Source organism: Rhipicephalus microplus, chromosome 8 (genome assembly GCF_043290135.1).
Source record: "Rhipicephalus microplus isolate Deutch F79 chromosome 8, USDA_Rmic, whole genome shotgun sequence".
NCBI classification, from domain to species: domain Eukaryota; kingdom Metazoa; phylum Arthropoda; class Arachnida; order Ixodida; family Ixodidae; genus Rhipicephalus; species Rhipicephalus microplus.
The window spans coordinates 104,252,814-104,265,859 of record NC_134707.1 but is presented as its reverse complement, the minus strand read 5'-3'; the positions used below and the strand labels follow the sequence as shown (position 1 = coordinate 104,265,859).

Genomic DNA, 13,046 nt, shown 5'->3' with positions numbered 1-13,046 from the left:
TATGGGGGAAAGTTTGTGCAAGCTAAAGTTCTTTTTTCTTTGCAGAAGTATGTTCTAGCATGATCACGGCCAACTAAAATTCATCAAACACGCAGGCTTTTCGCTACGCGCTTTCACTGTATCGACTTTCTTCGGTTTTTGTTGGATTCTTCGCAGCCCTTGAAATTATTGATAGCTAGCTTTAGTCCTAAGAAACTGACTTTTTTTCATTGTTGCTATCTGCTTTTTGTAAAATTTGTTAGTTACTTTTGTCATAGTTTTGGAATTACTATTCATGCCTTCTGTTATACTGAATCACTAGTGATGTGTTTACACGCTTGTGAAGCGTCCTGCTTTCAATTGTCACCATTATATCTCGCCTTACAAGATATAGATAAAATATATATATATATATTTATATATATATATATTTATATATATATTGCTGCGTGCCAGTGCATGGAGTTGAAGAAGACAAAGCAGATAGACTGGCGCCAGCTAATCTGTGTGGCTGGCGCTGCTCGCTTAACCGGGGCTGTAAATACATTGGTGAGTACCCCTTCGAGTCTGTCTCCTTCTGGTAACATATTTGGTAGAGTTGTGCGATCCCCATCTTCGCCACGGAATTCCGAAGCGGACGCTCCCTCGTGGCTTTCAACATGACCACTCAAGACTCGGCTACATCCTCTCCGGTCGCCCGCCCTTCTGCCCGGCCTGTCAACCCAGCGCCCACCACAACTTTCGTGACGCTTCCCGCATTCAAAGATTCCGGCGTGTTCTCGGGCAGCGAATGTTCAGACGTCGACCAGTGGCTACGCCTCTACGAACGCGTCAGCGCCACTTACAGGTGGGATCCCACGCTTATTCTCGCAAACGTCATGTTTTATCTCAATGAAACCCCTCGTGTTTGGTTTGACAACCACGAGCATGACATAAGAAGGTGGGACAGGTACAAGGAAAAGATCCGTGAGCTTTTTGGTAACATCTCTGGTTGTCGTGATGCTGCAAAAAATGAGTTGCCGACTCGCGCACGGTCTTCCACGAAGTTCTACACCACTTACATTCAGGCTGTCTTCTCACTATGCCACCAAGCTGACGAAAACATGTCCGAACCTGAAAAAGTTGCGCATATCCTAAAAGGTTTTGCCGACGATGCATTCAACTTGTTGGTATTCAACAATGTGTCATCTATTGTTGCGATCGTTCAAGAATGCCGCTGGTTCCAACAAGCTAAAAGCATACGCATCTTCCATCAGTTCCAGCGCCTCCCTAACACCACTGCGGTGTCCTCGTGTCGACACATATCATCCACCAGACACCTGTAACAACTTGACGCGAATTGCCAGGCGGGAACTTGAAGCGGCTACTTCAGCTAAGGTGGGACCAACGTCCCCTGAACCTTCTCCTCCAATAACGTCACCTCTCATCCAAGCAGTCGTCCGGCAGGAAATCGCCAGCTTGGGAATTCACTCTATCTCACCGCCCCCCCGCACCGACTACCAGCCCCAATACACGCCTGCACGTCCCCTTCTGACCGGCTCTCCCTCAACGTTCCGTAATCCGTCCGCATGGCGAACACACGATGACAAGCCGATATGCATCTCGTGTCACAGAATCGGGCACATTTCTCGCTATTGCAGGAGTCGCTGGGGTCCTCCTGCACAACCTAGGAGGTTATACTAAAACGTCTGGAGTGGAGGAGGCGCTGCGCGGCTGAAGCCGACGCGCCGCTATATTGCTCAGAGCAGAAAGTGCGTGAGCGCCTTGTGGCGTGTGTAGATTTCACGTTGTTTTGGTGCCTGTTATGTCACGTGTTATTCCTCTCATTGAACATGATGGCTCTGGAAGACTACTGTGATCATTTCTAGAGACAATGGTTGGCTCTTGCGCGGCATTTGGCTGCGCAAATTGCGTGAGGCCAAAACCAGGCATAACTTTCTACGCGTAATATATAGGCGTGCTTTGCTCGCTCGCTTTCCATCACATAGGTTTGTGATTACAAATGCATTCGCTTGCACAGATATTTTGCTCTTGCGTGTGTGAAGAGACGCTGTGAAACATTATTGTACGTTTCAGGTTTCCCAAAGAAATCCTACTGCACAGTGCATGGTAGCGGGGTTTGTCGGCCTTACCGTTTGCATACGAAGTGTAGATGCCCTTTTCGATGCATTTGTGGCCACAAAAAATTGAAGTTTGTGTTGACACACGAGAAGTCACAAGATAATTTCAAACATTTTTTTCGCTTGTGTGGGGGGAAAGGGAAGATACAACAACAACCCTACAGCCTGCCAGTTCAGAGCCGCATATAGGCGCCTCCCCATTCACACAGAGGTAATGTCATCAGATGCTGGAAACTACAGCCGAGATAAGGTGACTGTCCTAAAGTTGTCAAGTGTCGTCAGCCTTGCCGAGTCGCCAACAGCAGTTACATCGCAAAGGAGGTCATCGCTATAAGAATCGTTGTATGACGAGCGTGACTGCACTCATCGTGTAGACCTTCCTGACAGCTTTACAGCGTTTTCTAATTATGTCGTAGAATACATAGCGAGTTTTGTGGCTCGCAAGGTGCGGGCTGTTACCAGGGGCCCGTTTGCTGGATTTCGTGTCGACTGGTTTTGCCCCCGCGATCTTCGACAACAGCGCAGCTCTGGCGAACTGGCTCACCTTACGCCATCTCCTGACGCCGACAAGAGCTCTCGCTGAGTGGGGCCCCGTCCTCAGAATTCTGCGACCATGTCTATCTTTCCTTCCTTCTCCTCACTTCTGGATGTCGTTGTTTTTGCGCCATGCTCTCTCCTTCCCCCTCTCTCTATCTCTATACATTTAATTCCTATCCCTTTTATTCTCTTCTTACCCTCATTCTTTGTGAGCTACTGTTTAGGTGTCCTCCCCCTGAGAGACAGTTACGGGACTCACTTTTATCTTCTTTTCATCTGAGAGTCACCTCCCCCCACCCCCCAAAGTCACAAGCTGTGAGGAGAGTTGTGCTGCGCTGCAATCGAGTGAACTCTCAGACTAAAAGCAAAGAACCGAGGCAGACTTGTTGGTCCATCAAATATTGTTTTGGAGATCTGCAGTATCGCAGAAAAAAAAACTTAGAGTTCTGCAACATCGACGCAAGAACCTCCAATTCTCGAATAGAAGATCAGCAAACATTTTGGTCGACGTTGTAACAACAGTGTTTGAAAAAGCATTGTTTGTTCAGTTGGAACCTCACCTGCTGGACTGTTGCTCACTTGACAATCATACTTAGAGCCTATTAAAGAATATTGCTAGCCTATACAATACAACGAAAATTCACAGCATCTACAAGGAATTGAATGAGAAATGTTGATAAGAGAATGTGCGCTCACTGCTCACTAGAGAGATCATTTTCCAAAATCTGTGAAGTGAAAAAGATATTGTTTGACGGGTTTCGGTTTCAGGTAACTCGTTATCAGTGCTCGTTATTAGTGTTATTGCATTTTTGTTGCGAGATTCAACATTATGTTTAGTCGGTATAATGTTTCTGGCGCAGTTTGCGCGAAGAGTGAATAGAAATATAGTTCTTTCGTGCACTTTATTTTCCATGAGATATCTTGTAAACATCCGCCTTGTTCTTTTTGTTGCATTATAAGTTACACATTAAACCTGTGCTATGAACTAAAGTAAATAAAAAAACAAATGACAAATAGAATTGGAACCCGGGTCCGCTGCGTGCCAGCCCAGTATTCTAGCGCTAAGCCACGCCAGGACATTTAACTCGTTTCTAAACTGGCCTTAGGCAGGGTGGATGTCGGAAAGCAATATCAATAATATGAGTAATCAAGTGTTTTAGATCAGTAAAAAAAACCAGGCGTCAAACCATGCGAAATGCGTAATGAGTAAGCCATTCAATGCTTCAACCCATTAGAAAACTTTTTCTTACCCACCTATTAAGTGTGGCACATATCCACTTCGTTTTTTTGTTTTTTTTTGTAGCCTGTAACCCATGGCGCATACTCACTCTAGCGGATTGGCAAGAAAACATATAGTATCCTATGGCCGGTAACTGCGCTATTACTTACTAAATAATAAAAAAAGTACAACAAGGAAAACATTATAAAAAACTACAAAGATCTGGAAAGTGATAAAAATAGGAAATAATCACTAATATAGTAACTATACCATGATTTTGGGAGCCGACCATACAGCCGAGTTGGTCAAACCCGATTAATCTGGGATGTATGTCTCATACTTATTTACCATTTTGGAAATTAATTCCTGGCTCTTTTTCTTTTTTTTAATGTTTCTTGAAGTACGCATTATGTTGGAATCCGTTTAGATTTCTTGAGGCATAATTCTTCATCATCGTCAGCCACTGCATAAGAACTTCACAAGATTTCCAGCAAGTTTGTAGCGGATACCACTCTTCCTCAATGAATTATGAAGGATAGCATAACGAATGTTTGCTTACTACACGAAATTTATGATTATTTGTGGCGATGTGGGTACCCAGCATTGTGCTTGTAGGATCCGAAAGAGTGTTAGAAAAGGCTCTGAAAGGCTGCTTTTCTAGCTTCCGCTGTGACTGTGCTTTGCTTTCCGCGCACGCCTGGCATTTCACAAGCATAAAACACCAAGTGTCAAAAAGAAAGTAAAGCTTATGGGCAATAAAGTCCTTCCAGTGTTTCCTCGCCTCCTAAGAATAATAAACAGGTGTTTTAGTAGCTAGAACAAAACGCATGGCCGCAAGTAAGAGAGAGAGAAAACATTATTCGCGCATAACGCGGATCATTTCAAATGGTCGGGCTCCTATTCCAGGGCTCCACTGGTCCTAGCCAACATTTCTACCCGTTGGCCCAGCCAGCAATGATCAGCAATAGCTGAGCTGGACAACAGTGCCTTCCATTGTACCTCTGTGGTATTTATGTTGTGGTGTTCTTCATTGTGATGTGTACACTCCCATGTGATGTGAAACAGAGTTGGTGTGGCCCCACACCGCGGACATATATTTCTGTATGATGTGGGGTAGAATACATGTAACATATGTAAGTTCGTGTATGTGTTTGTTTGAACTCTGCGTAATGCCACCTATTCCATTGCTGTGAAGTTCTTATGCGGTGCTGGATATATTTTTCTATTGTCACTGTAATACTGAACCACTGCAAGAGCGCAGAGAATTACGGCGCTACAAGGCACTCGCTTTCTCCTTCTGTCCTGAGCAGTATGGCCGCCGCACCTTCACTTTGATACACAGGCCGGTATGCGGGACCACCGCTCCAGAAGCTTTAGTATAACCTCCTTTTGCACAACCGTAGTCTCGTTCTTTCTATGCACGTCCTGCCGATCGCGATGAGAGCAGCCGTGACCATTTTTTCCCAGGAACCTGCTTCTGAACACCGCTACTCCCACTCTCCATACCCCCAACGCCGCCAGTCTCGTTCTCCACAGCCCCACCAACCGTCTTCCCCGCCTTCCCACGAGGTTCCCCGACGGAAAACTAAGTGTTGCAGGCCCCGGAGGTCACGCTGCATCGCTCGGACTGACAAAAAATCCTCTCTTAACGATACCGACAAAATGAAACCTTATAGACGTACAAGTAGACGGCATACGTGTGACTGCTCATGTCGACACCGGCGCTTACTTTCCGTGATAACGAGTGATTTTTGCCGCAAGATCAAGAAGGTTCTCACACCTGCGACCACTCACTTCGTCCGTGTTGCGGATGGTGGAATAGCATCTATCGTTGAAATGTGCTCCGCTCGTGTGAGCATTGCGGATCGACACAGTTGTCCACTTCACCGTCCTTGATAACTGCCCCCACGACGTAATCTTAGGCCTCGACTTCCTGTCCGCGCATTCTGCCCTCATAAACTGTTCGACCAGTACCCTTCGTCGACGCTTGCCCGCAACAGGACCTCTTGCACAACGGCCGAGTCACCTCGGCACAACGGTACACGCACGCCTCCCTCCACAGACACTGACCTCATAGAGCTCGTCTCAATACCACCAGTTCCCGACGGTGACCATGTTCTGACCCCTATCACCGATGTCCTCGTAAACCGTGGCGTTGCATTACCGCACATCATTCTGTCCGTCGCAGGAAATTCTACGTGCCTCCCAGTTGTCAACTTTAGCTTGACACCTCAAGTTCTGCCACAAGGGATCTCTTTGGCGTTGCTCTGCACCTTAGAAGACAATGCGGTAGATGTTTTCGCGATGGCCGCTCCTTCAGACCCCCACGCTCAACATCAATCTGCCGCTTGCTCCGACGGTGCTTTTACGTCGATGATCGCTTCGAACTTAACGCCGCAGCAGACTGATGAGCTCCACCGGGTCCTGCTGTCCCACATCAACGTTTTTTACCTCAGCGGCCGTCCATTGGTGAAAGCTACCAATATGACTAACCGCATGAACACTGGTAAAGAGCATCCCATTCATAGGCATCCATATCGAGTGTCGGTGGCCGAGCGTCAAATTATCCAATGTGAGGTCGACAAAATGCTCGCCAACGCCAAGGACGTCATTGAGCCATCCTGCAGTCCTTAGGCTTCTCCTGTAGTGCTAGTCCGCAAGAAAACGGTGCATAGCGTTTCTGCGTTGATTATTGATACCTCAACAAAATTACCAAAAAAAGACGTGTACCCTCTACCACGTATAGGTGATGTGCTTGATTGCTTCTATGGGTCCCACTATTTTTCCTCCATAGACCTTCGTTCTGGCTACTGGTATATAGAGGTAGATGAAATGGACCATGAAAAGACGGCATTCATCACCCCCGATGGCCTATATCAGTTCAAGGTCATGCCCTTCGGCCTTTGTAATGCTCCAGCCACCTTCGAACGAATGATAAATTTCCTGCTCAGAGGATTGAAATGATCCAACTGTTTGTGCTACTTGGATGACGTCATCGTCTTTTCACCAACATTTCAAACTCATATGGAGCGCCTCTCAGCCATCTTAGGCATCGTCCGTCGCGCTGGCCTGCATCTCAACTTGTCCAAATGTCACTTTGGACGCCATCAAATCACAGTACTTGGCCATTTAGTAGACGCCAACGGTGTACACCCACACCCGGCAAAAATCAGCGCCGTCAAAAACTTTCCTGTACCACGATCTGCGAAGGATGTACGCAGCTTTATCGGACTATGCTCCTACTTCCGACGCTTCGTGAAAAATTTTGCGCACATATTGAGGCCGCTTACGCAGCTCCTCAAGAAAGAAGTCCCATTTTCATGGGGCTCCGAAGAGGCTTCTGCGTTCTTGACTCTTGTTGCTCTTCTCACAACTCCTACGATTCTGGCTCACTTCCACCCTGCTGCCCCTACGGAAATTAATACAGATGGAAACGGACATGGCATTGGCGCAGCGCTGGCTCAGAAACAACATGGCCGTGATTGCGGTATTGTTTATGCCAGCCGCCTCCTATCCGCCCCTGAACGTAATAATTCGATCACAGAGCGTGAGTGCCTGGCTCTTGTATGGGCGGTGGCGGTGGCGCTCTGCTGGCTCAACTCTTTGAAAGATCTATCAGGCCGCGTTGGTCGCTGGGCTTTGCGCCTGCAAGAGTTTTCTTATTCGGTGGTATACAAATCTGCCCGCCTACACCACAATGCCGATTGCCTCTCCCGGTACCCTGTCGACGATTGTGAGAATACTGACGAGCCCTCGGAAAACTCTATTTTGTCAGTGTCCGACTTCATTATTATTGGGGAAGAACAGAAGCGTGATCCAGTGCTGCTTGATTTCATCAGCCGTATGGAATCCTCCCCAAATGATGCTTTCGTCCGCTACTTTGTCATTCAAAAGGGTGTGCTATACCGTCGCGATTTCCGACCAGACGGGCCCGACCTTCTCATTGTTGTGCTTAAGCATTTGCGCCGCTGTGTTCTCATCGAACTTCACGACGCTCCCACGGCTGGACACCTTGGCGTATCCCGCATGTACGAGCGCATCCGGTGCTGTTTCTTCTGGCCAGGCCTTGCTCACTCGGTACGCCGATACGTCGCCACGTGTGACCTATGCCAACGTCGTAAAACACCATTGCTGCTACCCGCTGGCCATCTTCAACAGATTGACATACCCACGGAACCATTTTACCGTGTTGGGTTAGACCTGCTTGGTCCTTTTCCTGCATCAATATCGGGAAACAAATGGATAGCCGTTTTTAAAGACTACGCTACACGCTACACTATTACGCGAGCTCTACCGACCAGCTGTGCAATCGACGTCGGTGACTTCTTATTAAGGGACGTTATATGGATTCACGGTGCTCCGAGACAGCTTCTCACAGACCGTGGCCGTACATTTCTATCCCAAGTCGTCGCCAGCATTCTGCGTTCTTGTTCTACGCAACACACACTGACAACAGCTCCCCACCCTCAAACGAACGGCCTCACGGAACGTTTAACCACACTTTAACAAATATGCTGGCTATTTACGTGTCGCCCGACTTTCGAGACTGGTGCTTTGCCTTACCCTACGCAACTTTCGCGTAAAATTCATCCCGTCACGGCACAGCGAATTTTCGCCGTTCTACTTATTGTACGGAAGAGAGCCGACTTTATCACTGGACGCAGTCATCTCGGCTCACACCTCGTCCACCAGCGAGTATGCCCACGACGTGATTGCGCGAGCCGATCATGCCCGTCAGCGCGCTCGCGCTCGGCTTATGGCGTCGCAAACCAACCATTGCCGTCGGTACGATGGGGAATATAGAGACGTACATTTCGTTCCCGGTACCCTCGTTTTACTCTGGTCTCCTCATCGTCGCCTGGGCCTATCAGAAAAACTTCTGTCTCGTTACATGGGATCCTACCGTATGTTGTGTAAAGTAATAACTGTCACCTTTGAGATCAGCCCCATCTATCCGGCATCATCTATTATGCGGTCCAGTGATATTGTACACGTCTCGCGGGATCAAGCCCTACAAGAATGCGTCAGATAACGATCTTTAAAGCACCGGGATGGTGCCTCCGCCGCTGGGCATCATGCTACGTTCCAGTGCATGGAGTTGAAGAAGACAAAGCAGATAGACTGGCGCGAGCTAATCTGTATGACTGGCGCTGCTCGCTTAACCGCCTGTAAATACATCGGTGACTACCCCTCCTTCTCCTTCTCGTAACAGTATATATATATATATATATATATATATATATATATATATATATATATATATATATATATATATATATATATATATATATATATATATATATATATATTTCTTGAAAGTCTTCCTGGATTCCGGTCGAGTTATAAGTCACCAGAAGAAGCGAACGAGCAAACGAAAAACGATGCTTTATTGCCAACGTTACGGCCGGGGACCGGCCTTCGTCAGGGCATACGTCAACATCCCGTATGCCCTGACGAAGGCCGGTCCCTGGCCGTAACGTTGGCAATAAAGCATCGTTTTTCGTTTGCTTGTTTGCTTCTTCTGGTGACTTATATATATATATATATATATATATATATATATATATATATTGGTGCGCATGAGTCTGACTGCTCTAAATCCCTAGTGGCATAGCAAGGAATAGAGGAATAGCAACTAACACTAATGGTGTCGGCGCCAGAGCCGGTATTGACATCGTTGGCTGTGAGCAAGAAAGTACCAACTAATGGGCAAACGAAAATAGAAAAATGATGCAAATAAAAACTTTGGCAGATCTCACGTACAGTGGGAATCGATGATATGCGAAGCACGAATGAGAAAAGTTGATATGTTACTTTAAAATCAGCACAACGTAAGGAGGTGGAGATAACTGATGCCGTACATGTCACTCACTCGCTGGATTCCGTGCCGATTGGTTGTGCTTTCACGATCGCCGACGACACCGTAGGTCTGGCTGACTGGGCTCGCCCTAGGCCATTTCTTGACGCCGATTTCCGATGGCAGCGTAACTCTGGCCGACTGGGCTCGCCCTATGCCATCTCCTGACACCGACAAGAACTCTCGTCGAGTGGTGCCTCGTCCTCGGACCCCTGCGACCATCTCAATCTTTTCTGTCTTCTCCTGACTTCCGTCGTTCGCTGTCCCTGCGCCTCTCTCTCTAACTCTTTACTTTTTAATCCTGTACTTTTAATCCCTCCTTTACCCCCTCCCCTTGTGAGCTACTGTTGAGGTGTCCTCCCATTGAGAGACAGTTACGGGGCTTACTTTTCTCTTCTTTGCCATTAAAATCCCTTCCCTCTATACATGACTTCAGAGTCATGTATATCATGTCAAATGTGTCGTTTACCTTCGTCATCTATTCACTTCACGTAGTACAAAATTTAGTAATTGTGGAGTTACCAAAACATCCGTGAGCACGCTATCAGCATGGTACGTTGTCAAGGTTCTTATATGACACGCATGTCATGATTATCACGTTTGCACCAGTCATATATTTCGTCATTCATTGACGTCACATAGCATCAAACTTGGTATATGTAGGGCTAAAAAAACAGCCGTTAGCGCATCATGAAAGGCCCAATATACTCCAATGTAGCATTGACGCGCGCGCACGCTGGGCACAGCGACGCTACGTTAACTTGCAAGCACTCTATAGTCTCATGCCAGGCGCGACCCGACGGACCCGGCGTGAAATGCGACATGCTGAATTTTGCGCCGATGTGTTACCCAGAAAACACTCTGTTTCCCTCTTTTCGTGACGGAGGGATGCCGTACGGGCTGAAACGCCCATGCGTCAAAGCAACGCAGTGTGGCGCGCGCCTGCGAGTATATGGCAGAAACAGTGCCTGGCGTGGCAACGCCGGCGTGACGCGACGAAATGAACGCCAGCGAGCACGCGCACCCCCTTCACGTCGAAATGTATGTGTGTCTTGATTGTGCATGTAGTCATGTTTTCACATGACATTCATCTCATGACTATTATGTTTGCATCAGTCACTTACCTTTGAAATCCATTGGCCTCACGTATACCAAATTTGGCATATTTGAAGCTAGCCAAATGGCCGCGAGCGCATCATCAGTGTGATTGTAGTCATGTTGTTACATGACACGCATGTCGTGATTATCATGTTTGGATGTGTCATTTACCTATGTCGTCCGTTCATGTGACGTAATACCGAATTTGTATATGTGAAGCTAGCGAAACGACCGCGAGTGCATCATGGACGAAGCATGTAGTCATGTTGTTACATGACACGCATCTCATGTTTATCACGTTTTCACCAGTATCACACCTTTGTCATCTATTTACGTTCCGTAATACCAAATCTGGTATATGTGGCACTAGCGAAATGGCCAAGAGCGCATCATGAGCGTGGCACGTAGTTGTGTTGTTACATAACACACATGTCATGTTTTTATGTTTGTGTGTGTCGTTGTGTTCGCCATGCAATCATGCCGTACCATAAAAGTCTTGCGACATGCCATGTGAATGAAACCACCGCAAGAGCTGCCGCACCATGAAATGTAAATCATGACATTCGTGGCATTTATATCGTGATTTTCATGTTATGACTATTCACTTATGCTTGTCGTAGAGTCATCTTATGGCATACGAAACTTGGTGTCGATACCAACGTTATAACGGCCATGAGAGCTAAATGTCGAAGGCGGATAGACAGATAGATAGATAGATAGATAGATAGATAGATAGATGGATAGATAGATAGATAGATTGATAGATAGATAGATAGATAGATAAATAGATAGATAGATAGATAGATAGATAGATAGATAGATAGATAGATAGATAGATAGATAGATAGATAGATAGATAGATAGATAGATACGCTCAATGTCACCGAAGTTCGCTAAGAAATGCTTCGCGATTATGAAAACATCATAAATCCAGGGCCCGAGTGGGGACCAAACCCGGGTCACTTGCGTGGAAAGTGGGTGTTTTTTTACGCGGCCTCGTGTCTGCTTGTGAATAAAGTGACAATAATGTGTTCTTGTTAGAAATGCTGTGATAGTAACTTTCATGCTTCACAAACACGTGCGTCCTGTATGAATGCTTTGCAGTACATTAGGAAGCATTGCAGTAAGGCGTTGTACAAACACCTATTGCCATCGGGTGCCAGAACATGCGACTATTCTAATGACTTTTTAGTTCGAAGACGGTAGCTCACTGCCAAAGGCACTTACGTTACTGCACCTATTTTCTAACTCCACGTAGTGGGCGCATTGCAAGATCTAGAAGTTTTCATGCACAAAGTGTTTAAGTACGCAATCGGAATTGGATATCGCTATCACGTTCGAGTCTTAAAGGTGAAGCTTCAGGGTGCCCTAATTCCTTTTTCAGATTTTCATAAGTGTGAAATGTACATACGAGAAAGTTACCTCCGAAGAGGACCCACACGTGGCTGTGAGAAGTACTTCAATCAAAAATGTCATGGCAAACAGTATCACCCTTACATTTCGCAGTGAACAAAGAAAGGAAACGAGAACAATTTGTATAAATAAAGAAGCGTTGATAATTCGTATGCACCAAATCTACTGCATATCTTTTCGTTGTAGTCAAGTCTGATTTAAGTTATCACGCTACGAAATCCTTTAGAACGTCGAATACTTTAATTGGGCTTCATGAGAATGCCTTACCCTGCATGAACATGCACTGGCTGGTAACAATAGAAATAGGTTCGAAAAATCTAAAATCTTGAGAAAATTCTTTTTACGTGAAGCAGATGGAGGACATCTCTTTTTGCTGCATTTCATGAGTCCAAAACAAGCAACGAAGCGTGTTAAGACATCATTTTGTAAGTTGTGGGCACATCGTGGACTTCTCATAACCGTTGTTCAGTTGGCCTGCGGTATTCCCTAAAGCCAACACTCATCTCAGAGCGCAGGCGTCTGGATTTTTTAAAATGAAGTGATTGTGATTATCACATGCATACATTTCCACGGTATGTGCTGTCGAGTGACGAATTGAAATAGCTTGCTGGATCATTAGATTACAGTAGAAGTTCCTTAACCTGAATTTTGTTAGCTCTAACTTACGACTAGTTCGAACTGAAGCCCTGGTGTTTGAACAGCTCATTGTATTTCAATGCAATCATTTCTTTCCATTGTGCAAAATAAAACGTGAAAGCGATTTTAACGTTTTTATCATCGGCGTAAGTGTCCTCTGTCTGGTGCTACTACTGTTGTATGGGTG

The 13,046-nt window shown here is 46.2% G+C and overlaps 1 protein-coding gene across 1 annotated transcript in view; it reads left to right on the top strand.

Annotated features, from left to right (window-relative positions):
• LOC142768707 (uncharacterized) overlaps positions 1 to 12,365 on the top strand; it is a 31,875-nt gene extending 19,510 nt beyond the window's left edge. Inside the window, exon 4 of the mRNA XM_075870716.1 lies at positions 12,195 to 12,365. Within this exon, the coding sequence (XP_075726831.1) occupies positions 12,195 to 12,319 (125 nt within the window). The 3' untranslated portion in view covers positions 12,320 to 12,365. The remainder of the gene's footprint in view (positions 1 to 12,194) is intronic.
• Positions 12,366 to 13,046: the final 681 nt, after the last annotated feature.